The sequence below is a fragment of the Microtus oregoni genome, unplaced genomic scaffold (assembly GCF_018167655.1).
Source record: "Microtus oregoni isolate MIOR12 unplaced genomic scaffold, Mior012 000086F_ref0000336, whole genome shotgun sequence".
Lineage (NCBI taxonomy): Eukaryota > Metazoa > Chordata > Mammalia > Rodentia > Cricetidae > Microtus > Microtus oregoni.
The window spans coordinates 1,169,650-1,195,725 of NW_024544552.1; the positions used below are offsets into that span (position 1 = coordinate 1,169,650).

Genomic DNA, 26,076 nt, shown 5'->3' on the forward strand with positions numbered 1-26,076 from the left:
AATTCTGTTTAGTTTTCCTCTACCTAGCTCTGTTCCCCTATAGTTCCTCTATAGGACCCAAACAGGTTCTTTATCCATTAACCAAAAAAAAAAAAACCCAACATATAGACAGAAGGACCTCCCACACCATAAGTGTACATTTCCAGGGAGCCATCACTTTTTTTCAAGCTCTGTTTGTCATTGTAAATGAAAAGTCAGTTGCCTTTGGCTCTAACCTACAGTCTATGAAACAAACTGTCAATATGTATAAACAAGGTTGAACAAATCTCCCTACCTTGTAATCTTCATCATCAGCCAACTTTTTCTTCTTATTGATCCAGGTCTTTAGGTCATCCGAGTCTTGGTACAGTTGTTGGAGAAGCAAGGAATCTACCAGCAATTTTCGTCGAGTGGCAGCCCTTTCACGCAGAGCGTCTCTCCTGGCCAACAGCTGAAACACACACACACACACACACACACACACACACACACACACCCTTTAATCTGTGAACAAGCTCACAGTCAACAAAAGCATACATAGAAACGTGAGATCATTGCCCACCCTGACTACCTTTCCCCCAAAGCTTTTCTGGATCCCAGTGCCCAAGCAAAATATTGCTAGTTTTGGTCAATTTGTACAAACTAGAGTTATTAGAGTCATCTGGGAAGTTCAAACTTTAGGAATTACCTCTATAAGACTGACCCTGTGGGCATAATTGTAAAGACATTTTCTTGATTGATAATTCATGTACCTATTGTGGGCAGGGCCACCCTTGGTCAAGTGATCTTCAGTGTTGTAAGTAAGCGGGCTGAGCAAGCCATAAAGAGTAAGTGAGTAAGAAGCATTCTCCAATGATCTCTGCTTCTGTTCCTGCCTCCAGGTTCCTACCTTGGCTTCCCTTTCCAGTGTATTGTAACTTGAAAACCAAATAAACCCTTTCCTCCCCTAAGTTGCTTTTTGTCACCGTTTCATCGCAGCATCAGAGAAGGACAGACGACAAAGGCTCTGGGCCTTGGGCATACCCCATCACGAATAGTAGCAATGTTCTCAGAGTCATAGTGGTCATTGTCGATAAGCTTGGTTGCAGTCTCATCCAAGGTCTGGAAAAAGAATACATTGACTTTTCCTCAGCAACACCTAAATGAGTGGCCCCAGTTTGAGTATCCCTTTAAGATAAAGAATACCAATGAGTAAGTCCAACAAGCTTACAGTCAGAAGGCCTGGATCTTAGTGGTGAATTCTAATACACCTGTACTTCCAAATGTATACTTAGGCTTGATGATAATTTTTTCTGCACTATAATTTTACCAGTCTATGTTACAGTACATGAATTCAGACATCACTGTAAGTAAACACAAAAGAAGGTACTCCCAAGGATAGAGCCAATATCATTTTCTTACCAGCTCTTCTGTCTATCCCATCCTGTAATTTATTATATTCTTCTGTAGCTACATCTCTGTTTATAGTTACACTGGGATAAGGAGACAAGAAGTGCTGAAATGAAATTTTATCCATATTCATTCATCCGTCCCTCAAACTGCTAAATCTTAGAATGGATTTATTAATTGGGATAGGAAACTATATAACATGTGATAAAACAAGAAAATGAATTACCCTATATGCAACTTTTTACCAGTGAGTACCTATACCAAGTACATGAATTAATAAAGTGTCACTTTATGTGTGATATTAATAGAGGAGACTTAGAAGACTTATAATTCAACTATTGTTTTATGTGCCAGTGTTGAGGGTATATATATATATATATATATACATATTTATATATATATTGTGTGTGTGTCCATCTATATATATACTACCCTAAGAGACAATTAAAAATACAGTGTATTTTATCATGCTCTTGAATTCCTTCTCCTATATTGATAAATTTATATAATAAGTTCCACAGAAAATTTATAATAGTATTAGATAAAAATTAAAATTAAAATATATTATAACAAATTATTTTTTGGGGAAAAAATGAATATGATCAAACACATAAACTTTCCAAGAGGAAAGTACATTAAAATATTATTGAAAAGAAAAAACACATTTTAAACATTTAAATGTAGAGTCTATATTAAAACTAGACCTACTGTTTTTATTTATATGTCAAAATACATAATACAAAGTATGTACTCCATTAGAAGAAATGATATTCTATCATTTTGAAACCCCTTTCTAAATATACTTTGTAGATCAAGAAATTTAATGATAAAATGGGTATTATTATTATTTCTTCTGATATTCTCCCCATATTTTTCTGGTGGTTTCTCAGGATATTCGGGATCAACCTACCCCTGGACCCAGCAATACCACTCTTGGGAATATACCCAAGAGATGCCCTATCATACAACAAAAGTATATGCTCAACTATGTTCATAGCAGCGTTGTTTGTAATAGCCAGAACCTGGAAACAACCTAGATGCCCTTCAATGGAAGAATGGATGAAGAAACTATGGAATATATACATATTAAAGTACTACTCAGCAGTAAAAAACAAGGACTTCTTGAATTTTGCATGCAAATGGATGGAAATAGAAAACACTATCCTGAGTGAGGTAAGCCAGACCCAAAAGATAGATCTTGATTTGGTTTTCACTTTTACATAGTGTTTGAAGACATGTAAGCAGATATTATCAATAAACAAAAAAGGGGTGGCCATTTACAAGGAATGGCCCTGATGTTAGGTCCTGTAGTCACAACAGTGATTCTGTTTAGAAGCATGCATAGAAACAGTACATGTAAAGAGAAAACAAATGTCCAACCAGAACCATTACTTACTATAATCTTTTCTTCCTGGGCAACAAATGCTTCTTCGAAGTCATCATGCTTCTCAAGAAGGGCTTCTACACTGCCCACTGAGTTCCCCAGGTCCTCGTTTTCCAGGAAGGCCTGTAGAAGACAGAAAGACACTTCTCAGATTTCCTCATTGGCAAGACCCTTTCTTTTCGGAACTTCTTAGAGACAAGGACAAAGAAAGGAGTCTAGGGAACTGGAGAGCAAGGTGAGAATTAGCACAGATAAGACTATTATGCTGAAATTAACTTCAAATACACTGAACTTAGACTCATCATCTTTAATACTTGCACTCAACTTACTCACCTTTATCTCTAAGTCTATTCACATGAAATTCTCTCAACTAACTAAATATTATTCAGAGTTCTCAAAACTACCTCAAGATGACTAATTTCTTCCTTTAAGAAGTTGTTCATCAACACTGTCTGACTTATTATAAATTTTTTCTTTCTGAGCCAGTACCAATTTGATAATTGTTTTATTTTTCTTTAATTATAAAAGTCAAAATCTCTGTGCCACATACTTAAATGCAGCTTTTGAGATAGCGTCAGTAGTTTTTAAACATCTGATTCTCCTGCATACTCAGCATCCTGAGGGGTGGGACTGCATGTGTGCTGTGGGAGCTCCTTTTGCTCCTTCAACCAATAGCCTTTAAGATACCAGCCCACTTGGGCGTGGTCTCATTTGCTTTAAAAATCAGCGGTAGCTGTTCTCTCTCTCTCTCTCTCTCTCTCTCTCTCTCTCTCTCTCGCTTCCAGCTACTAGACTCCTTTCCTGATCGCACAGAGGGCTATTTTCTGGGAGGGTGATCTGTAAGTTTTTTCCCTTTAAATAAATAACCATTTTATTAATCATAATTCCAAACTGGTGTGGAATTGTTTGTGACTTACGCCTTCACATGTGTGCCCACTATACCCAGCTTGTACTAAAATATTTTATACACCTTTGCACATGAAATAGGATTGGAGCAGCAATCTTAGACAGCTTGCTCACTTTTTGCCATGGATCATCCTCCAGTTCCTAAGAAAACTTTGTACTAAAGAAATGACTTTGAGGGTGCTAATAGTAGTCAAAGAGGTAGATAAAGAATGGAAGAAGTGATATCTGAAGACAGATCCGGTGCCTTCTGTTACCTCCTGTCTGCTCATCCAACTATCCACTTGTTCACTGTCTCGGTAGAAGAGGTGGAAATCCAGGGACTGGCGGTACTGATGCTGACACTTGTCCCACAGTTCCAGCAGGGCGGCCCAGTCATTGGCTAGTCTTGTCATCTTAAAAAAGGTAGGGACGTTGTATCAGAAAAAATTAACTAATACATTTTATCCTCCGTTTACTGAGCAGTCAATAAATGCAATGCCATTAGAAAATTGCAAAAGTGAGTAAGAAGTAAGCTACTTTTCTAAGGCCCCAAGATTCAAGCAGATAAGTGCAGTATAGGAAAAATAGGATAAATACCATAAAAGAGATGTATCGTGCTTTATATGGTTAAAACAAAAAGAAGGTATTAATTCAGATAGGGAGAGCTAGGGAATGAAAGTACAGGAAGTATAAGGACTGCTATACTAAGAAATTTGCAGAGTTAATGAGCAGCATCAGAGATGAAGAATAGCATTCCCTATGGAGGGATACATTTCTCCACCTAGATATGGGGGGTGTGGGCTTGCTCTTGCCTCAAGAGATGTGACAGACTTTGTTGACTTTCCACCGGAGACCTCACCCTCTGAGGAGTAGATGTGGGATGGGGTGGAGAAAAGATGGGAGGAGCAGGAATGACAGGAGGGAGTAGTAACTGGGATTGGTATGTAAAATATGATTGTTTTAAAAATATAAAAAGAATCATAAAATAAAAAAATTACATTAGACCATAAGAAAATTATATTGTCAGGACATGAACACTTAGGTTATACTTTGCACTTTGAAGAAAAATGGAGTGGCTAAAATAGGTGGACATTTGATGATCCTCATCAGTGTTGAAATATCAACTTAATTTGAGGTTGTATAGAGGAGAGCAAAAATGGTATCACTGGTCTAGGCATAATAGGACACCCAACGATTATCAAAGAACATGCGTCACTGAATTTACCATCTAAAATTGAGTGTAAAGATGTGATAAAATAAAGCAATGACGTAAAATGGTATAAAGGTTTCAAATTAGGTGTAAGTAGGAGAATTGATGAAGTCATGCCCAAAGCAGAGCAATTGCTCGGGGATTTCATGTGACTCAGCATAGTCAATGTGATAAGGACTAGGTGGACTCCAGACACACCATTAACAGGCTTAAGTGTCTCCTTTCCCCTTTCCAAAGAGAGATTATCATATACGCATAAGGTAGATGAAGGTAGAACATATTATTGAAACTTCACACACTGCATGTAAGCAGTTTACCTTCTCACGAATTTCTTCAGAAGCTTCGTGATTGCCATCCAGCAGATCTTGACCAGTTACATCAGCGGATTGAAATCGGTCATCATAGGAGTCAATCTCATGCTGTGGTCACAAAACAGAATGTCCCAAATGCAGCAAGAACTGCCAGGATTTCTCAATGTTGAACAAAATCTCACTATCCTTTCTCCTACTAGGGAAGTTTTAGATCCTTACCTTATGCTGTTGGTGTCTGGCTAGTAGGGCTTCACCGCTGGCTACATCTGTGGGCAGCTCATCAGCATTGATCAGAGCAGTCTTTTCCTTCATCCAGCCTGAGAGCTCATCATAGTCAGATAGGAACCGATGGTATCTGTGAGAAAAATAGGATAAAAAACAGGAAGTAGATGCCTGCTTTGAAAGGACTGTGATCAAAAATTATGGATGGCATAACCAATGGCATATAAGTTTCACCTTGTTCTAATATTATGTGTTTCCTTTCCCTTCTGTGGAGTAGGTTATGAAGCATTTCTACACAGGGTTGTAGATCCTAAAGTAGGTGTATCCTTGTGTGGGTTACAATTCTGTCACCTTAAGGTCACACCTACCTAAGAGTAAAATCTCATGATGCAGTCAGAAAATGGATACATATAATGCAAGTATCAGTGGAAATAGAGTTGGTTTTTCTCAAAAGTATCTTAGCTAATATTTACTCTACTAATCAAGAAAACTTGTAAGATCATTATCTATTCAAAAAGTTAAATATTCATCATTTGGTTATAAATCATAATGATAACTTGAATACTATATTCTATCTCCTGATGGTTGGATTACTATCTCTGATAATTAAATGTTAAATTTAAGCCTTCTTATCACAGATTTTTAAAACTTTTAGCTGGTAGTCAGGATACAGTTCTGGGGTCATTTTGACTCTTTAGCTTGAAACTTTATTTCCAACTTTTGCTGGAGTCAAGATCTTTCCAGTTTTATAGGCTACTTTATAAAATCTTACAACTACCCAGACAGGAAAGATAAAGGGTGTAATTGAGGGGATGTTTGATACTGAATATTATACCAGTTTGCAAAAGGGCTTCCTTTGCCAAATTAAAATTTCCTTTGCCTCTACAGAGCAGGCAGATTAACTGAGAGTCCTTTCAACCCTCTTCTGCTTTGGAACTCCCTGGAAGAAGTAGAAGAAGATGCGCAATTTCTGACCCATAAGAAGCCTTCAGCTTTGCATATCTGTTAGTGGCCAAGGCACGGATGCGTTCCCAGTTGGAGACCAGCTCCTCTTTCATCTGCTGGATCTGAGCTGCATCTGCAGGATGGGAAATCATCAGCTTGTCTGCTTTGGCACACAGTTCCTTCACCTGTGGAATAAGAAAGGAACCTTTTTAAAGTTCAAGCACTGTGACTCCTGGCAAAGCTTTATTGGAGAGAAGGTAATAAAAACAATCACATGAATAGTGATAATTAATATGTATATTCATATTAACAATATATAATACAAATATATTCTATGCTAATGACAATTTTTAAATCCTTATTATCCATACTATGTTTCACACTCTACAAGCATTTTTTTCATATTATGTTGTTCATTTAATAATATCATATGAAACATTCTTTTCTTTTTTTGGAGAAATTATTCTTATTTCTATGTTATATGAGTGACAAAAGAGAAGTACTGTTTTACTCATTCAGTCATTCTGCTCATGTCTGAAGCAAAATTTGGAACAATGGTTATCCCTCACCATCTCTCTATGACACCTCTGTAGATGTTATAAATCTATAAAGTCAGAAAGGACCCGATTGCCCCAAACCTTAAGAAAACCACAGAACTCCTTTAGAGTTTTAGGCCAGGGATACTATAGTAAAATGCAGACAATGGTAACTTTTCACATGCCATCGTTATTTCTTTAGTTATTCTCAAACGTAACTAGATATTGTTGAGAGTTTGAGATCTGGTTACCATTACACATTAAATCCTATAGGGGAAAATAGACCAACAACAAAACAAGAAATGAAGAACAATGGAAATGGGACAGTGGAAATTGTCCCAGGGACAGGCTTTATTCAGAGCAAGCAGGTTTGATCTTTTTGTACTCTGCCTCTTTTTTAAAAGCCTATGGGTGTCTGCCCTAGTTGAAACTGAAGTTGTAAAATAGAGTATTATGGTAAATTTTGATTACCAACATGATCAGCTAACAAATGCCTAACCTAATAAAGCACTTCTCTGGTGTCTGTGAGAACAAAGAGATTCTAGAGACAACTAGAGCTCTAACTCGTCAGTGAATCAATCTCTCGATGGATTTATAATCTGGTACTGTGTGTCTGTGTGTGTGTGTAGTGTGTGTGTGTGTGTGTTGTAGGCTGATAAAAGGTAGGAGGTTGGGTCTAGTTTGAGAAAGCAGTTCAAAGAAGGCATGTTCTTGGGAATTCTATTTAGCTCTATTCTTTTCCTGTATTCTCCTCTCTACTTCTTAATCAGTCATGAAGTGAACAACTGTCCTCCACTGATTTCCCATCACTATGAAGTTCTTTTTTTTTTTTTTTTGGTTTTTCGAGACAGGGTTTCTCTGTGGTTTTGGAGCCTGTCCTGGAACTAGCTCTTGTAGACCAGGCTGGTCTCGAACTCACAGAGATCTGCCTGCCTCTGCCTCCCAAGTGCTGGGATTAAAGGCGTGCACCACCACCGCCCGGCTATGAAGTTCTTCCAAAACACATGAGTCGGAGGATTGATAGACTGAAATCTCCAGAATTGTGAGCCAAAGTAAGTGTGTCTACCCTAAAATAGTTTCTGCTGGATACTGTGGCCACAGTGGCAGGAATATCAGTAAGAGTGGAAGAAACAAAGGATGGAAACTGTCCAGGAATGTAGGCTTGCTCTGAGTTCTAGTGTGTCTGGGTCTGTTTCTCTAGACATAGAAATGAGAGCTTTTCAGATTTTAGAAGGGAGTGAACTTGGGAATGTACCCAAAGGATGCTCAATCATACCACAAGGAAACTTGCTCAACTATGTTCGTAGTAGCAATATTCATAATAAAAAGAACCTGGAAACAACCCAGATGACCCTTAAAAGAAGAAAAGATAAAAACAACGTGGTACATTTACACAATGGAGTATTTACCCAGCTGTAAAAAAAAAAACAATATGATATCATGAAATTTACTGGTAAATGGATAGAATTAGAAAAAAAAATCATCTTAAGTGAGGTAGCACAGACCCAGAAAGACAACCATGGTATATATTCACTCATAAATGGATACCAGATGTAAAGCAAAGGATTCACTCCAATGCTTCAGAGAACCTAGATAACAAGGAGGCACCTAAGAAGGACACATGGATCGCCCTGGGAAGGGGGAAAGAGATGAGATCTCCTAGGTAAACTGGGGGCAGGAGGGTACAGAAGAGGGGACTGGGAATGAGAGCATGAAAGAAGAGATGGGAGAGTGGGGAACCGAAAGAGAAGGGGAATAATAAAAGAGATATCTTGATCGAGGGAGCTATTATGGGGTTAGGAAGAAACCTGGTGCTAGTTAACCACAAGGATAACTCCAGCTAAGACTCCTAGCAATAGTGAAGAGGGTGCCTTAAGTGACCTTCTATAATCAGGTGATAACCACCCTAAATGTCATTATAGAACCTTCTTTCAGTAACTGACAGAAGCAGATACAGAGATCCACAACCAAGCACTGGACTAAGCTCTGAGAGTCCAGTTGATGAGAGCGGGACCAGGATCTTTCCATTGTGCATGATCTGGCTTTTTGGAGCCCATTCCCTATGGTGGGATGCCTATATCAGTCTTGAGGAAGCAGGGAGGGGCTTAGTCTTGCCTCAACTTGATATGCCAGACTTTGTTGACTACCCATGGGAGATCTTATCCTTTATGAGGAGTTAATGAGTGGTGAGTAGGGAAGGTAAGAGGGTGGAAGGAGGGGAGAGAGGGAAACTGTGGTTGGTATGTAAAATTATTAAAAACTTTTTTTTTTTAAAAAAAGAAGGGAGTAAGAAGATAGATTTAGATTTTAAAATCTCTCAGTTTGTTGTGAAAAAAGAAAATTCTTCCCTGATTTACAGTATGAACGGCCAATCTAGGAGCCAACTGCTACAGAAGAAAATGTGTTAAGTGGGATAACTCTAGTCCCAAGGTATTTTACTGAGGAGAGGATAATAAATTATTCTTGGAGGCATTTTATTTAGTTCCAAAATATATGACAAAATATGAAAGCATATGAAACAGATGTGTATGTTTAAATAAAAGTAGTATGAATAAAAAATAAGGACTTGCGGGACCACTGAACAAACATGAATTAGAATAAGGAGACAGACTGTAATGCCACAGAAGAATCCATCTTTTATTGAAAATGTGACATTACTGTGTCTTCTTGAGTATTGTGCTAGGCAGGAGGATCAGCCCGTACCTTTTATAAGCCAAAAGCCAGCCATTTCTCCATCAAAGGCTTACCTTGTCATCCATGACAGCGAGATTCCTCTCAAGACCCTTGTGACTGTGAAATAGTGCCTCAGAACTAACAAGATCTTTGCCATAGTCCTCAGAGGTGAGTAGAGGCTCTTTCTCTTCCATCCACTGGATGGCTTCGGTGACATCCCTACCAGACAGTGTCATGAGCATCAAGAATCCAAGATGGCAGGAATGACAGGGCAAACAGACCCACAAGACCAACATACTTTTCTAAAGTAGCTACTGCTCTATTTTTCAAGAGGCGAGCATGAATTGATTTAAAAAGTACTTGCTTGTCATTTTTTTTTTTTTTTTGGTTTTTCGAGACAGGGTTTCTCTGTAGCTTTGGAGCCTGTCCTGGAACTCCCTTTTAGACCAGGCTGGCCTCGAACTCACAGAGATCCGCCTGCCTCTGCCTCCCGAGTGCTGGGATTAAAAGTGTGCGCCACCAACGCCTGGCTCAGATATTTTTTTTCAATGGCATGTTCTACTCTAGGGGTTCATGGCTATTAGCTGTCAGAGACACTTCCCATGAGAAGCTGTTCACAAATACCACTCATTCTTCCTCTCCAACTCATCTAATTCTTACGTACCCTTTCAGCTTCTGAGTACCAATACAGCAGTGCTATATTTTTTATTGTTTAAATACCAAAGTCTAAATATTGGATATCAAGTTGATCTTTATGTTCTTAAGTCATTTGCTACCTCAAAGGCAATGAAAGGAAGATCTTTGGCCTTTGAGATGTTCATAAGTAATTGCTGACAGGAGTAGACAGAGGCTAATACAAATAAATCTGATGCATGGCCATCAACAGGGCCCAAGGTCATACTTTTTGAAGTACTTATTCAGTAGTTTCCACTTGAGAAATGACTAGGACTATAGTCTGTTTGCCTCTACTACCTTACTTAAGATGGCAATGGGGATCCCAGCTAGGGCCTCTGGTGCACATGCCTTTCCCACTGGGCTATACCTCCAACATCCTACCTTTTGAATCTTTGGAGGTCTGCAGCCTTTGACAGATTTTCTCGTCTCTTGAGAGCCAGGTTCCAGAGACGATCCCAGGCAGCATTGACCTCATCCTGTTTTGCCTCGATCTCAGGTAACTTAGGATGTTTCTCCTAAGAAAAGAAACCACAGAGATGATATCATACCAAAAAATTACTTTAACACCGAAGTTAGACATCACACCCTGTCACACTGTCATATAAAGAAGCATGGCTTCATAAGCAATGACGGACCATCGTCATGGCGTGCGTGTGTGAACACACACACATGCACACACACACACACACACACACACACTACCGTTTTCATGGATCAGAAAGGGGAGAATGTAATCAGAGGAGAGAAAAAGCTGCTCATGGCGTGTTAGTGCATGCAGGTGCATCCCTCTATTTTCTTACAATGTCACATTCCTCTCATAACCCACCATGAGTGAGCATGAGTTCTTTCAGACCACAATCTTTTTTCTTGGAATGCCTCTTTTGTTTCCACCTCACCTGAGCACACTCATTAGCATACTGGTTCACTTTGTCCACTTTTCCCTTCCGAGCTGTCAGTTCTTCCTGGAACTCTTCGAACTTCTTATGCAGGACTTCAGTTCTTTCCCAGTCATCGCCCAGCTCCACTAATGTCACAATAGCTTCCTGTAAGTATGAAAAACATACAAAGATTCACCAGTAAAAATAATCCAGAGTTATTTTTGAAGATCCAAAGTCCCAAGACCCTGTTGATTTTTCAGGATAACTCATATGGAGACCCTTTCTGAAAAAAGCCAGAAGCAGGAGTAAGTCTGGGGATGACAACTTGATCTGGGGATTAGTGCCTTCTGGAATAATCCCTTGGTGAGATTGTTGGGAGAGTCTCTGAAAGTTCTTCCTATGTGTTAGAAGACAAGTGGACAATTCTTCCTACTCTGCCTCCTTTTGAATCAAGCATCTGCCAAAAGCCCAGCACTGAGCTATTGTGTATATCAGACTTTAGCCCCAAATGTGGACTATGCTTGAAATAGTTGTAGGTACTGAGAAGCAAGAGTGGAAATTAATTGAGCCAAGAACCAGAGTGTCTTTGAAGTGGGGCAGTTCTGCAGCATGGGGAGAGAAGGGTAATGAGTTTAGAGCATACTGAAAGCACAATGTTAGGTCTTGTCTTTGCCATAAACACACCCATAGATTTAGGTTACAGCATTGATCTTCAGAATTCCTCCCAAATCTTTGCCAAAATTTACTTTTCCCCCAAAGAATGAAGTTCAGAAACAGATTCTTCAACTATTCAAGACTACCTAGGGCACTGTAAAGAGTTACTATGGAGTGCTTGGACACAGCCATCAGAACACCCAAGAGTATGTGTGCCATTACCTTTTCTTTGATCCACTCCAAGATATCTTCACAGTCTTGCGAGTATTGGTAGAATTTCAATGCCTGAAGCAGAACATTGCTCTTCTCTTGCGTCAGCTCCCAGAGCAGATCCCACAGGTGGTGAAGTTGCTTCAGATGGGCCTTTAAGGGAGAGAGGCAGAGTAGCTGGACTGGCAAATAACTCAGTGGGGAAAAGCATTTGCCTTGCAAACCTGCAGCCAGAGTTTGAGTCCTGAAAACCATGGTGGAATGAGAGAACCCTCTGATTTCTCTGCAAGCACGCCATGCTACATACCATAAACACACACACCACACACACACACACACACACACACACACACACACACGTATGCCCACATACAGTGATAAATAAAATATGATTTAAAAATAATCAATGAAGTGCAGAAATATGGAATAGGTGAAGAATAAAGCACTTTTGTAGAAAAATGACTGGATTGATAATAGCCCCTCCTATTCATTCATATACTAAATTTTCAACAAATATCTAACAAGAGAATACACACACCACACACACACACACACACACACACACACACACACACACATAATTACTAAGCTAAACCATGTATAATCTTCCATGGGAGGAAATTTTATTAAAATGTCTTGACAAAGAGGGGAAGGGTGAACAGAAGAGTACTCATTTTGACTGAGTCTTGAGGACAGAAAGATTCCTGGTGTATAGACAAAAAGTAGAGACTGTTCTATGTACAGCAAGTAGCCATAATAACATCATAGGAGAAACATTTGAACTCTTTTCAGAAAGTTTAAAAGCTACAATTCTGCTGAGTAACTGGCAAACTCTTTCATTAAAACAGAAAGATTATTTGGAGACTATATAGTTTTGACAACACGTAGAAGAATTCAAATGCCAGATTAGACCAGAACATCATGTTCGACCAATCATGGGAAACTGGTTAGCATTGTACCACCCTTCAAAAATCTTGTACTTTCAGCCCTACAGTGGTGGCACACACCTTTAATTCCAGAACTCAGGAGGCAGAGGCAGGTAGATCTCTGTGAGTTCAAAGCCAGCCTGGTCTACAAGAGCTAGTTCCAGTATAGGCTCCAAAGCTTCACAGAGAAACCCTGTCTCAAACAAATAAACAAAAACAAACAAAAAATTTTTTGCTATAAACCACTTTTCTCTGAGCCCTACTGTAGTGTCCAGTATCACCTCAGTGTTGATAATGGACAGTTGTTTTAAACACCTCAGGCATTTTGATTTTGTTTTGCATTATAGGTTTTTAGAAAACAGAATCTCACTATGTAGCCCAGACTAGGCTTGAACTTACCACACTTCTGCCTTCACCTCTTCTCTCTGGGGTAATAGGCATATACATCATATCCAGTTTTAAATATTTTAAATAATTTAAGCATTTAGCAAGAACATTGTAATGGAAAAGTTCTATTTTAAGTAAAACGACAAGACCTGAGATTTTCTTGTTAATACTTTCTAATCAGATTATTTTTCTAGTTAAAATCATTTTTCTATTTTGCTAACACTAGCATGGGCTAGAATATTTATAATGTATATAAAAAGACTAGCCTCAATTGAAAGTTATGCAATGCATATTGGTGATGTAATTTAAAAATGCATAAGATAAAATTTTATGCACACAAAACAAAAAAATATGAATTACTCAGAAAGTAGCTACGACCTTAAGAAAAGGCACACAGTGGTAAGTAATTATTTAAGTGACTATGATGTTCACGTTTTGACATCCAAGAAATTTTCTGAAGTTGTTAGGTTTTAAGGATTTTTGTTTTGTTTTGTAAATAGAAAGGAAAGTATAAAAAAGTTTACTGTCAGAAATGGGGCATGATGTGTGGACAAAAAGCAAACCTTCACTGGCAAAGAAGAAGAATTCAAAGATTCAAATGGGAAAACATCACTTGGAAGTCAGAATTAATAATTATGAGAGTCTTTTTGAAAGTCATTTTATCTGAGAAATGTGGTACTGTGGGAGGGAGCACATTCTGCTCCTTCAGCCAATATACCGGCCCACTAGGGCGTGGTGTCTTTTGCTTTAAAAAGCAGTGGTAGCTGTGCACTTGCTCTCTTGCTTCCGGCTTCCGTTTCCGGCTGTTCTTGCTCACGCAGAGTACTGTTGTCTAGGGCAGTGATCTGTACATTTTCCCCTTAAATAAATAACCTTTTTATTAATCATAATTCTAAACTGATTTGGAATTGTTTTGTGACTTACGCCTTCAATGTGGGATAGGCTAAAGTGGGCTTGATCTTGACCCAAAGACAAGTATAATAACTGCCAAATCATATTTCTATACCATAGTTCTTTCTCCACCTATGATACACAAGAGTAATATGTTATTTCTCCGGCCTCCATTTCAATAAAAACACAAGTGCTTTGTGCCCTTTTTCTAAGGCAGCTACATCAAAGTTTACCTAGTATAATCCCCTGAAACCCTGATGACATACGTGGCAAGTGGAGACTTGTCTTTGAGACCCTACAACTCCTTTACCTTGGTGTCTTCATGGGCAAAATGGTCTTCTGCAAATCGGGTTTCCCTGATTTCTTCCAGTTCAGGAAGCACCCTTGATTTGGCTTGCAGCTCCGCTACAAAGGATTCGTGCTTCTGATACTTCCCCTGCGTTTAGAAATCAGAGATCTGAGTAACGGAATGCAATCTCATGGGAACACCAAATACTTTTTTGTTCCTCCTCTCTGTTTTAAGCAGACTTCTCACATCCAGTCCTGTACTCAGCAATTTCCCTCGGCCATAGTAGAAACAACCACATTCTGAAACAAACAAGTATGCACTCAAGGTAGAACAGCTGAACACAACCCCTCAACCAGAGGCCACACAGATGGTCTTTTCTTTTGTAAAATTATCAATAAAACAATATTCTACTCAAGGCTCCATAGACTCCTATGTGAATAAAACCATGTAATACATGGCGTCACTGAATTCGCTTTTAAAAAGTGCCGCCACGATAATGAAATTATCCATTAACAGCTCACAGTGAGCTTTGCTCTTGTCTTATATTAATTAATGCTGCACATATAGATAACCCGGATGTTGCTGCATTATTCCCTTTTTAATATTAATCACCAATTATGATCTTGCTTTGCAGTATGTCAACAGACCAATGTGGAACTTTCCACCAAACTTGTTCTACACCCTTTAGTTTGAACATAACAACAGCCATAAAGGTCTATTTTGAGGGAAGTAAGAAAAGTCCCCACTGCTGAGGAGAACAGACAGCAGCTGCTTTCGAAGCACTAGTGAATTTTCACTCTCTTAAAAGAAAGTCAATTGATTCATCATTAATGTCACAATACTGAAAGCACAGGGTATGTCAAGTTTCTTGTGCTTTCTGCCACTATTTTGTGTAGCAAGCTCTCGAAAAATGCTGACGTGTCTGAGTATTATTTGTAGGTAGGGTTCTAAAAGTTAAGAAGTAGAAGTGGCCATCATGTAGAAGTAGAACTTTTGTCTCTCGTAAGTGGTCTAAGCTTTCTATGACATCTACATGCTTAATTATAAGAATGTGAGTTCTGAGTTTTGAGACTTCAATGTGATGCAGTATGATTCTGTATTTTCAACAGCTGATATGCAGTCATTTCTTTGGTGTCTATTTTCTTTCTTCTGTCTCATATGTCCAACATATACAAATCCTTTTCCTAACTGAATTTGTAAACTTCCTATCCCACCACTTTGGCTATGTTCTGTACATAGAATTGGGTTGCGCTTATCCATTGCAATCTTCTGTCCTGTCCTGCCACCTAGGTACCAAGCCCTACCCACTCCCAATTACCAGACCCATGGAGGAGGCAAGAGTATCTCCAGCCTCTTCTCCAACCCCCACCCCAACTCCATAATACTTTTACCCATTAAATAAACTCTATACCCAAGCTCTCTCTGCATGGCATAGCTGTCTGTTTCCCAGGCAGGCAGATTCAGGCCTTCTGCCACTGCCCCTCCTGAGACCAGCCTTGGGACCCTGAATTATGAATGCTAACACCCACCCCTCAACATTAACCTAAAGAAAAGCTCATTTCTTTCTCTAGAGAATGTAGGGTCAGTTTGGGGGAACATTCCTGGTACTAAGTCACCTGTATGTTCGTGGGTTCATAGCTCTTATCCTTTGCAATGTCAAGCTTCTCCAAGATCCATTTCTCCAGGTCATCTGCATCTCTCCTGAAAACTTGATAGTGATAGGACTCTTCAAGCTTCTGACCCCTCTCAGCAACACGCTGCTTGAACCTGTGGTACTGGTCTAACACCTCCTGTCTTCTCTGCTGGATTTCTTCTGCTGTTTCCAAAACCTTTGGTCCACTGCTTTCCACAGCCTAGAAGTTAGAAAGTCTCTTCATGTTTTCAAATATTGTTGTGTATTCCAAGATACATATGTGTGGTAATTATGTCAAATAAAGATTATAAGAAGAAAAATAATAATGCTTCTGCTGCTACTTATCATATTTATAATCCTATTCTTCTTATATATTCCAAGACATTGACCCACATTGAATCTGTTTACACATTCTTAAGTCTGTTAATTTATACTGTTGGAGGGGCTGTAATATAACCTATAATTTTTAACTAAAAATAGCTATTGCTTAAATTAATAGCTCTTAATCATCCGAAATATCCTATATAAAGAACAAATTTGGACTGATGGAGCAACATCACAGAATTTCAGATAGAAAAAAAGAAATATTTTGTTCCGTTGTAAGACTAAACAACATAAATAATTAGTAAGTGCTAACCATACTGTAAATTTAAGGAATAGTCAGGGATAGTTTGTAATTAATTTAATGAATCACACACACAACCAAGAATATTTTTCTTCATATTCAAAAGTATAGATTATGTATTATATACTCTTCTTATTTGATTTACTAAGGAAATTTTAAAAGCAAAAGAAAATCTAAATTCCACCAGTCTTCTCACTTGTCACAACTGTAAATAATTACTGTTTCAGTAATTGGTTTTTGGAATATAAAATGTTATATTATTATCAAGACAAAATTATGTTTTAATTTAAAGAAATGAAGTTTGTGTTTAACAATATCCAGGAAAATTTTCATAGGGCAGAGTTTATATTTTAATGTTTTTTTATTTTTCATAAATAGTTTTCCATGGCCAGTAATTATAGTCATTCCACAGAGACACAAACTATTAAAGGTATCATTTGGTTTCAAATTACCTAGTTGTTTTGTATATGATATATCTGACTTTAGCAAGTAATTGTTGAGTTTTTATTATTATTAAGTGTAAAGGTCTAGGTCATTTTTAAAAGTGAAACATTCACAAAATAATTAAAATCAAACTTTTCTCCTCATGTAGAGTCAAAAAATGTTATTTTTAATGACCCTGGTAAAGATGGAATAGAAAGTTCAGAGGAAATGACTTTCCTAATTGCATCATGGATGAGAATTCATTTGTACTTACGGCTTCCTTTGGAGGGTGCTCCATCTCTCCCCAAAGTCTAAAATTCTGCTATATGAAATGTAGTGAAGAGAGAAAAATTGTTCTTTGAACGTCTAGTCCACCGCACATACAAATGTTGGAAACATAAATGTGGCAAAGAGCAAGAGAAAAAAAGTTTTAGAATCCCGCCAAGCACAGACAATCAGCATTATCTCCAGGGGACAGTTTCTGTTGAGGCTGTGGCTGACTTCCACAGACAAGGTGACTCAGCAGTTTTGGGGAGCTGTGGCTCTCATGACCTCAACAGGAATTTACAAAAGAAAAGAAAACAAAGTTTTCAGATGCAAAAGTACAGATGCAAGAGTGACCAAAGAAAGGCAAGGGGCTGTGTTGGACTGTGTTTTATTCAGTGATCTTTTAAGGTAGGAGAATTTGTAAATCAGGAAGGAATTCCAGGTTGCTTCTTCTTGGTTTCCACAGAGGAGAGCTGAGGGAGTTCAAAGACATGGATTTCTTGTTCTGATCTTTCTAGGAAGTACACAAAACAACTTTGTCAAGACCCAGCTTCAAGTATTTAACTACCTTTTACTAAATAATTTATTTCGAATTTTGCTCTAGGGTCTTTCTGAAAATTGAGAAATTTTATTTATGATCTCACAGATTAGATTCTTAAAAAAATTAGATGTAAATGAACCTTTAATCATTCAAATAGAAAGTACAGGATAGTAAGATCTATGAGTGTGTTTATTTTAAAGTTAATTAAACAACATTTTAAAGTTAATTAAATAATAATTATTGTTGGGAAATATATATAAACTATTTATAGCACATTTAAACATGCCAATGAGTCAGAAACCAAATTATTTTACATATATTTAAGGTGGTAGAACTTCCTTTCTATGTATAGTTCCTTTTGGTTACTTTACTAAAGAAAAATAAGAAAACAAAATATGATCATACAATGTTTATTACTCCATGACAAAGCACAAATGTGCTAGCCAGCTCCACCTTTATCCCATTTGCTCTTGTTGTTCATGTTATTGCTTCTTTATCTTTGAAATCATTGTCAAAACCTGTGTCATAAAGCTTTCTCTAGGTTTTCTTCTAACAGTTTTATATTACACTTAAGTCTTTCATATAATGAACTGAATTTTAGTGTAATTTAGGATGCATCCAATTTTTTATTTATAAAAATTTTATTTATAAAAAGTAGACATCAAAAAAATTCAAAATAGTAAGAGGAGACATTTTAAAAAGCAATAGCCCATTAGGCTGGAAAGCCTAAAAGAATTGGATAAATTTCTAGACATATATAGAAATATGCATCCACTTTTTTAATGTTTTTGTGTTGATATTTAATTTTCATAGCACTCTCTGTTGAAGAACTGTTTTTTTAATGACACCCAGTCCAGCCAATTAGGCCATGATACATGGTACATGTGTGTGCCACTATAAGTTATTAAACTTTTTATTCTTATGGCAAGATGGACACAGAATGTAGAGACCAGAACAATAAATGTTGATGAACTATGAGAAGGCTGTCTAAAATCAAGGAGGAGCAGAATGCCATGATATTCATATTGGTGTGGTCTTGGCTTATTAAGTGACCTCAACCATAACTACAAGATGTAACTTTATATTTCAGTCTCCTATTATGCTTCCACACATCCATTCCAGAATCCTATAAAGTTAATATGAATTAATCATATCAATATATATGATAGATATTCAACAAATCTCTTGAATAAAAATAAAATATTTTCTTTCTCATTTCAACTCTAGGTAGTGGTTCCTGAGCATTGTGATACAACATATTTTCTCAATTGCTGCCTTTGTATTTCCTATCAACTTTTATTTGAATATATTAAAACTAAATAAAATCCCTAGAAGAAAATATGAAGGGGCTTCATGAAACTTCTAAGTAATGACTTCTTGAGTCTGAAAAAAAAAAAAAAAACTGCAGGAACCACAAAAGACAAGTGGTAATCAAGTTGAAAAGCCTCTGTACAGTCAAGAAAACAATAAACAAAATCCAAAGGAAACAAGAGAAAGAAATGAATTAAAATATATTTGACAAAACCATAAAGTCATACCAATATGACTGCCTATACATGATATGGACAAGGATGGTACCAATAGTCACGCCAAAGTGGATGGGAAACTCACAAAGCCTCACCCTAACAAAGAATTACAGACAACTAAGGAATGTTGAGAGTGGGAAAAATAGTCTTCCCAGAAAACACACAGGGTAATATTATACAAAATGAGCAAGATTATATTTAGGTATGAATATGTATATACATATATGCATGTAGCAAAAGTTAATGGTAAAAGAAGCCATTAATTTAAAAATAAGCAATCAGGGGTATATGGGAGCATTTGGAGTGAGAAAAGGGAGGAGAAGAAAAGTTGTAACTATAATCTCAAAATTTATAAAAATCTTTTTAAAAAGGTAATGCTTGGCAGATCCCACAGAAAGAATATATGGTCAAAAACTGTATTCAGTAAGTGAGATACATAAGGGTATATTAATTTTTAATTAAAAACTGAGAATGGATCATGTACATCTGGGTTAAAGAGAAGGCCCAGGAAGGGAATTATCCAATTAAAAAACAGTAATTAGAGTAATGCATGTATGTTCAGATATAGTTACAAGAAAACAGGCTTCGAAGACCTGCAATGATCAAGAGTCAAAGTTAAACCCGAACTTCAAAAGGAGATTTTAATTTAAAAAGTAAATTTAAAATTTTAAAATTAAAAATTTTTAAATTGTTTACTGTTTTGACTCATTTTTTAATCAAACCTTAGGGAAATTATAAAATGAATGATTTTTTACAAGAGAAGTCTTTGGTGCATGGGTGGGGTAATTTGGAGGACTATCTTTCTGGGTCTTAGTTATCAGCCTTGGCCATATCTATATTCATACAGCATTAATCAGCCCTGAACAGCTTGCTTCAGCTGGGCTTAGGCGTTGGGACAAAGTGAGGTGTTTGATGTTCTGCTCTTCGACTCAGAGGATCCAAGAGCTTCATAACCAAAAATTTACACTTTCTATTCTGTAAACTTATTCTCAAGTCAAATTTTTCTCTACTCATTCATCGACAAAAACAAAAAGACTAATTTAATATGAACTATTTTCCCATAGAATAGGATAAAATTATTAAGCCATTCTCTTGAGATTTTACCTTTTATTTTGCTGGAGCTACTTCATACTTTAATTTTTCTTTGATTTTTCACTGTTAAGTGGGCTAAGACAATAGAATATATTGTTCAGCAGCCTTTCATAGGCTTTCTTCATGTGTCAAGCTTCAACTCCTTCTCACGACTCCTTCAGTACCTGACCTTCTACTGCCATTGAGGGTACACTTCACCAGTGACCTCTCCTGGCTTCCCACAGTGCCAAGCCTCAGCTACCCTCCATGGCCCTTTCATGCCTTCAAAACCAGGACCACCTGGTGACGCTTACATGTTATCAGGTCCCACAACCTTGGCCACTGCTGGAACATAACTTCTCTCTCAAAACACTTCCCAGATTTCACCTCAGTGACGCTGGTCTCTTCTTAACCACTGCTAATATGGGAGATTATTGGAATGATTTCCATAATGCAGTCCAATGATGACTAGCTCTGAAGCGAAAGTCCAAAAATCCAGTAGATGCTCAGTCCCTCGAAGCTGGGTGTCTTAGCTGGTCTTCTTTAGATGCTGGAATCCAGAAGAAGTAGACTCCAGTGCCAGTGAAGGAATGAATTATTGACAAGGCGAAGTCAAACAGGCAGAGACTGAAAAAAATGCTTCCTTCTTCCATCACCCTCATGTGAAAGGTGTGACCCAGATTAAAGGTGTGCCTTCTAGCCTAGAGATTCAGATTAGAGATCTCAAGTTCTAGATCACAGGTGTGCCCCTATTTCTGGATTGTAGTTCATTTCAGATAAAGTCAAACTGACGCCTAAGCATAGCCATCACATAACCCAAGAGTTGAGGGTTGACATGTAGAATTTGAAATCTCTTTTACTGGCCATCACCAACTGCTAATGAATAAACTATGGGTTCAGTGAGTGCAGGTCACTGCCAGTCAAGAACCATTATAGGAAGTCTTTAACTTGAATAGTAGGTATTGTAAATTCTGAACTCTAGATATTGGAGCTGCAAACTTCTAGTTCTTAAGATTGCAAGCTATAAGCCTTTGGAGCTCATAGTCAAAATCATGGGTCTCAGGAAAATCCTCTGAAAACCATGTCTTGGTATTTGTGATTTGCATGATGATAGAGCAAATAGAACCCCAGTCAACTAATCTTCCAGGTAATATAGGACTTCTCTATTTTCACAAAGCAACAGTATTAGAAAATACTTCCTGGGTGGTTAAAGCAAAGCTTTTGGAGAAGGTTACCTCTGGATTTGAATTATAGCTTAACCTTTTGTAAAAAGTCACTTTACTGCTATAAACCAATTTTCTCTTTTATAATAGGAATGAGAAAAATGAATATTACAAATTACTTTTTAAAACACTATATTGGAGACAATTAATAGAGTGCTTAAAATAGAAATGTGCAATAAATAGAAAATTGCATTGTTAGTTTCAAAAATACAAATACAAGTATGAATTCATATTTTTATTTTATTTTTGCAAGAATATTGGGTTAATAAATGTAGCGAAATTTTTGTTAAACAAATATGTCAATAACTTAAAGTCAACAGAGAATGTGTTAGTAGCTCCCATTATATCCAATCAGAAAGCATATTTCTTGAATTCTGTATACTTATGAAGATTATATTTACAATGTAATGTACCATTAATGTCACCATACAAGTTTTAACTTCTCCCTTTTCTCTATTTTTTCCATGAGCTTGGAATAGTTTGTGCTAAACACATGTACACACACACACACACACACACACACACACAAATGCGTGTGCAAACACACACACAAACATGCACAAGCAAGTTAATGAAAGGGCTATAATAATTTGCAGTGATTGTGTTTGACTTGGAAGGTTTCTAGGCAGAGTAGCAAACTAAGATGTACATTTCAAGAAAAAAAACATTCTGTAGAAAGTGGGAGTCTTGGCTTCAATGTTGGAAAGTGTGGAGGTAAGAATTAATTAGCTATATTAATTTCTAAAGGCATTGACTGTATCTAGAAAACAATTATGTAATACAAAATTTAAAGGTGTCGTGGTCAGAAAAAGAAATGAGATAATTTTTTCATACAGCAGTTAATTATAAGCATCATTTTTATAACGATACTACCAAAAACAAGGGAATGGTGTTCATAAAGTACTAAAGGAACATCAAAATTCAACATTTTTCTTTAAATTTTGTGAAATTGCAAATTTAAAGACTTAGAATGTATAATATTAAGGGAGGTCACACATTCCCAGATGGAAAAATAATCACAAGTTCCAACAGCATTGCCTGAATCCCCTTGTTGTTTTTCTCTCATTTCAAAAATAAAGTATCCTGTGCAGTCTTATTTTAACTTCTTCTACCCACAACATAAAGCTTTTTTCATTTTCCTCCTTTTCCCCAGTCAAGCTCAGTATTAAATGGCTCTGGGTATTGAAATGTAAGACCTTCCTTGGTATCTCTGTCTTTCTATAAATTTTAGGAATGAAGATGAAAGATTGTGATACAGAAGCAAGGGAAGTAGGCTGGCGGCTACAGGATTTTTGCTAGAGGAAGAAAGATGGATAAAGTTTTGCCAATATATACAGAGTAATGAGTCTTATCCTATCCAAACTGAAGCATGGGTACTGGAGAAAATGGCTCCTAATGAAACACACATGACAAGATGTTAGCAATGGGAGCCTAAATATGGGAGTTAAAATACTGAACCACAGAGAGTATGGGATCTTGAAAGCCTAGAGAATAAATGGATTTCTATTCAGTATGTTGACCTGTTAGCTGTAACATTAAACTTAGTGTGGTGATGATGGTTTAGTAGTTAGACATTATTATATACATTGCTTAATATTCATGACACACAAGAGTATACTGAAAACATAAATTTTAATTTATTATGAGAGACTGATCATTTGGTGTGTAACTTAATTTAAATTCAAATACTCAATTTATAGGTTAGTGTTGTTCCTCGATTCTATACAGAGTGGCACTTCATTTTATGAAGACTCTACACTTGATGTCCAACAAGCAATTTTTTTGACAGGGTCTCTCTATGTAGCCCCAGCTATTCTGGAACTCTCTAAGTAGACAAGCTTGCCTCAAACACACAGGGGTGCACCTGCCTCTGCCTCTCAAATTTTGGGGTTAATGTTGTACACCACCCCATCAGCCCTGTTGTCTTCTTTGTTGTTTATTTGTATTGAGGATAGACCTCAGGGCCTCATGCATGTTAGATCAGCACTTTACCAGCTGAGTTTCATTTCAAATCATAAAATAACTGTTCGGGTTATGTTCAAATTAAAGTGTTTATCAAGATAATTTCAGCAACATAAAGTTACTGTATATAACTTGAGTGGCATAATGTTCAATTGATGATGTTTGAAATGTAAGACCTTTCTTGGTACCTCTGTCTATACCCCAAAATATGCAGGGTTGGAGAAGATTAAAAAGAAGCTATCAAATTTAGGAGCTGTGGAGATGGCTCAGGTGTCAAATCCTTGCCATTAAACCAAATCAGGGCCCATCAACTGCCATGTTGAGACAATGGGTCATTAGGCTTCCTGGCTAGACAATTCAGCCAATGGGCAAGATCTTGATTCAGTTAGAGATCTTGTCTGAAAAATGGTGGTGGAGAAGCAATTGAATAAGACATCTAACATCTACCTCTGGCCTTGTCACGTTTGAACACATGCATTCCCATACATGTACACGTATCCATGAGCACCTAAGAAAATCAATGATAATTCTAATTTAGTTGTTTGTAAGTATCATGAAACAGGGACATTTGGGAAACACGTTTCAGTAAAAGGCTGATAAAAAGATTTCTGAGAGGTGAGAATGAAAGAGAATCAATACGGCCTCCAAAAGACTCCGTGTTATGTAAGGTTCCTGCTCTTGTTAATTAAGATGCTCACTTGACCTATGTGCTTTTTTATGGCTTCTTTTATCTCCTTGTTCCTCAGGCTATAGATGATGGGATTGAAGAAGGGGGATAGAACAGCAAAGGCAAGAGCAATGGCAGTGTCCCAGAACAAGGAGTAGGTAGCAGAGAAGCGAAGATACATGAGAGCCACACTGCCAAAGAAGAGCAAAAAGACCGTCAGGTGGGAGACACATGTGGAAAATGCTTTGCGGCGGCCTTCAGCTGACCGGATGCGCAGAATCACAGCCACAATACCAACATAGGACATGACAATGAGCATGACTGCTGTAATGATCTCAACAGCATGGATAATATCTACCACCTGGATCATGACAATGGTGTGGGTGTCTGTGCAGGCCAGGCGCAACACTGGGAGGAAATCACAGAAGATGTGCTCAAGGTGATTCGAGCCACAGAATGGCAGCGTAGCAATCCAGGCAATCTCAGGGAGGGGTGTGAGAAAGCCACAGACACAGCAACCTAGGATCAGTTGGGCACACATTCTAGGAGTCATGATAGTAGGATAATGAAGAGGGCTGCAGATGGCCAGGTAGCGATCAAAGGCCATAGCTGTCAAGAGGCAAACCTCACTGATGCCTGTAGAGTGGAAGAAATACATCTGCAGGACACAACCATTCAGAGTAATACTCCTTCGCTCACTAAGCAGGCTAGAGAGCATCTTTGGGATTGTAGCTGTGGTATACCAAATCTCCAGGAAGGAAAGGGCACTGATAAAGAAGTACATGGGTGTGTGGAGGTGAGTATTTCTCTGGACCACTGTGATGATAACCAGGTTTCCGACAATAATGAAAGCATAGATGAAGAGCAGTGGGATGAAGCAGATGACAGAATCACCCCAGGAGCAAGGGAAAGCAGAAAAAATGAACTCCTGAGCAGCGGTCCAATTAGAGAACTCCATTTCCAAGTAAGAAGTGCAAGTGTCAGCAATTCCTAGTGGCCTCAAACTCTTTAGAAAGTGTATATTATATTCCGAGGGGACACACACTTACCAAGTGCCAGCCTTTCAGAAGTCACCTGCACTGTGGCTGTGGATGAAGAGAAATGAAGAATGAAATCATATGTATTCCACACTGGCTTTCAACTAACCTTGTCATAAGGGAAAAAAGAAAACAAAACCTATATTTATACCTGGTAATTCCAAAGTCCTAGCACTGCTCAGAATCAGTGAGTGGGCTGTCAAAACTTAGATTCCCAGTGCCCTCAATGAAAGTTTTATTTAGGAGGTCCGAGATAGAGCCTGAAGATTCGCAGGTAATGTTTATCCACTGGTCAGTAAAATATATTTTAAAACCATCATGAAGAAGACTTGAAGAAACAGGAATAAAAATGATGATCATTCCTGAATTCCAACCTTTTCCCTAACAATTTTTTCTGAGACAAGGTTTCTCTGTGTAACACTGCTAGCTGTCCTGGAAATAGCTCTTGTAGATCAGGCTTGCCTTGAACTCACATAGACCCACCCGCCTCTGGCTCTTGAGTGCTGGGATTAAAGGCGTGTACCATCACTGCCGGGCCTCCATCAAATCTTTACCTCTCAACTCAGTTCATCTGATTCTAAACACATGGTCTGAAATGATTTTTCTTTTATTGAAAAATGGATTTTTTTCACACAATATATTCTGATTATAGTTTTC

General features: G+C 37.7%; 2 protein-coding genes across 2 annotated transcripts in view; both read right to left on the reverse strand.

Moving 5' to 3' along the window:
- The window catches only part of Spta1 (spectrin alpha, erythrocytic 1), a 69,820-nt gene extending 52,397 nt beyond the window's left edge, over positions 1–17,423 (reverse strand). The window contains exons 1-14 of the mRNA XM_041643436.1: positions 17,400–17,423; positions 16,061–16,297; positions 14,466–14,591; positions 11,964–12,104; positions 11,106–11,252; positions 10,591–10,724; positions 9,609–9,753; positions 6,356–6,510; positions 5,378–5,513; positions 5,165–5,266; positions 3,913–4,050; positions 2,765–2,875; positions 1,003–1,080; positions 275–430 (exon numbers count right to left, since the gene is read on the reverse strand). Coding sequence (XP_041499370.1) covers positions 275–430; positions 1,003–1,080; positions 2,765–2,875; positions 3,913–4,050; positions 5,165–5,266; positions 5,378–5,513; positions 6,356–6,510; positions 9,609–9,753; positions 10,591–10,724; positions 11,106–11,252; positions 11,964–12,104; positions 14,466–14,591; positions 16,061–16,297; positions 17,400–17,423 — 1,830 coding nt within the window. The remainder of the gene's footprint in view (positions 1–274; positions 431–1,002; positions 1,081–2,764; positions 2,876–3,912; positions 4,051–5,164; positions 5,267–5,377; positions 5,514–6,355; positions 6,511–9,608; positions 9,754–10,590; positions 10,725–11,105; positions 11,253–11,963; positions 12,105–14,465; positions 14,592–16,060; positions 16,298–17,399) is intronic.
- A 6,951-nt stretch (positions 17,424–24,374) lies between these two features.
- Positions 24,375–25,340, reverse strand: LOC121441997 (olfactory receptor 6K2). The gene has a single exon (XM_041643437.1). It carries the CDS (start codon positions 25,338–25,340, stop codon positions 24,375–24,377), a length of 966 nt encoding a protein of 321 aa, XP_041499371.1.
- Positions 25,341–26,076: the final 736 nt, after the last annotated feature.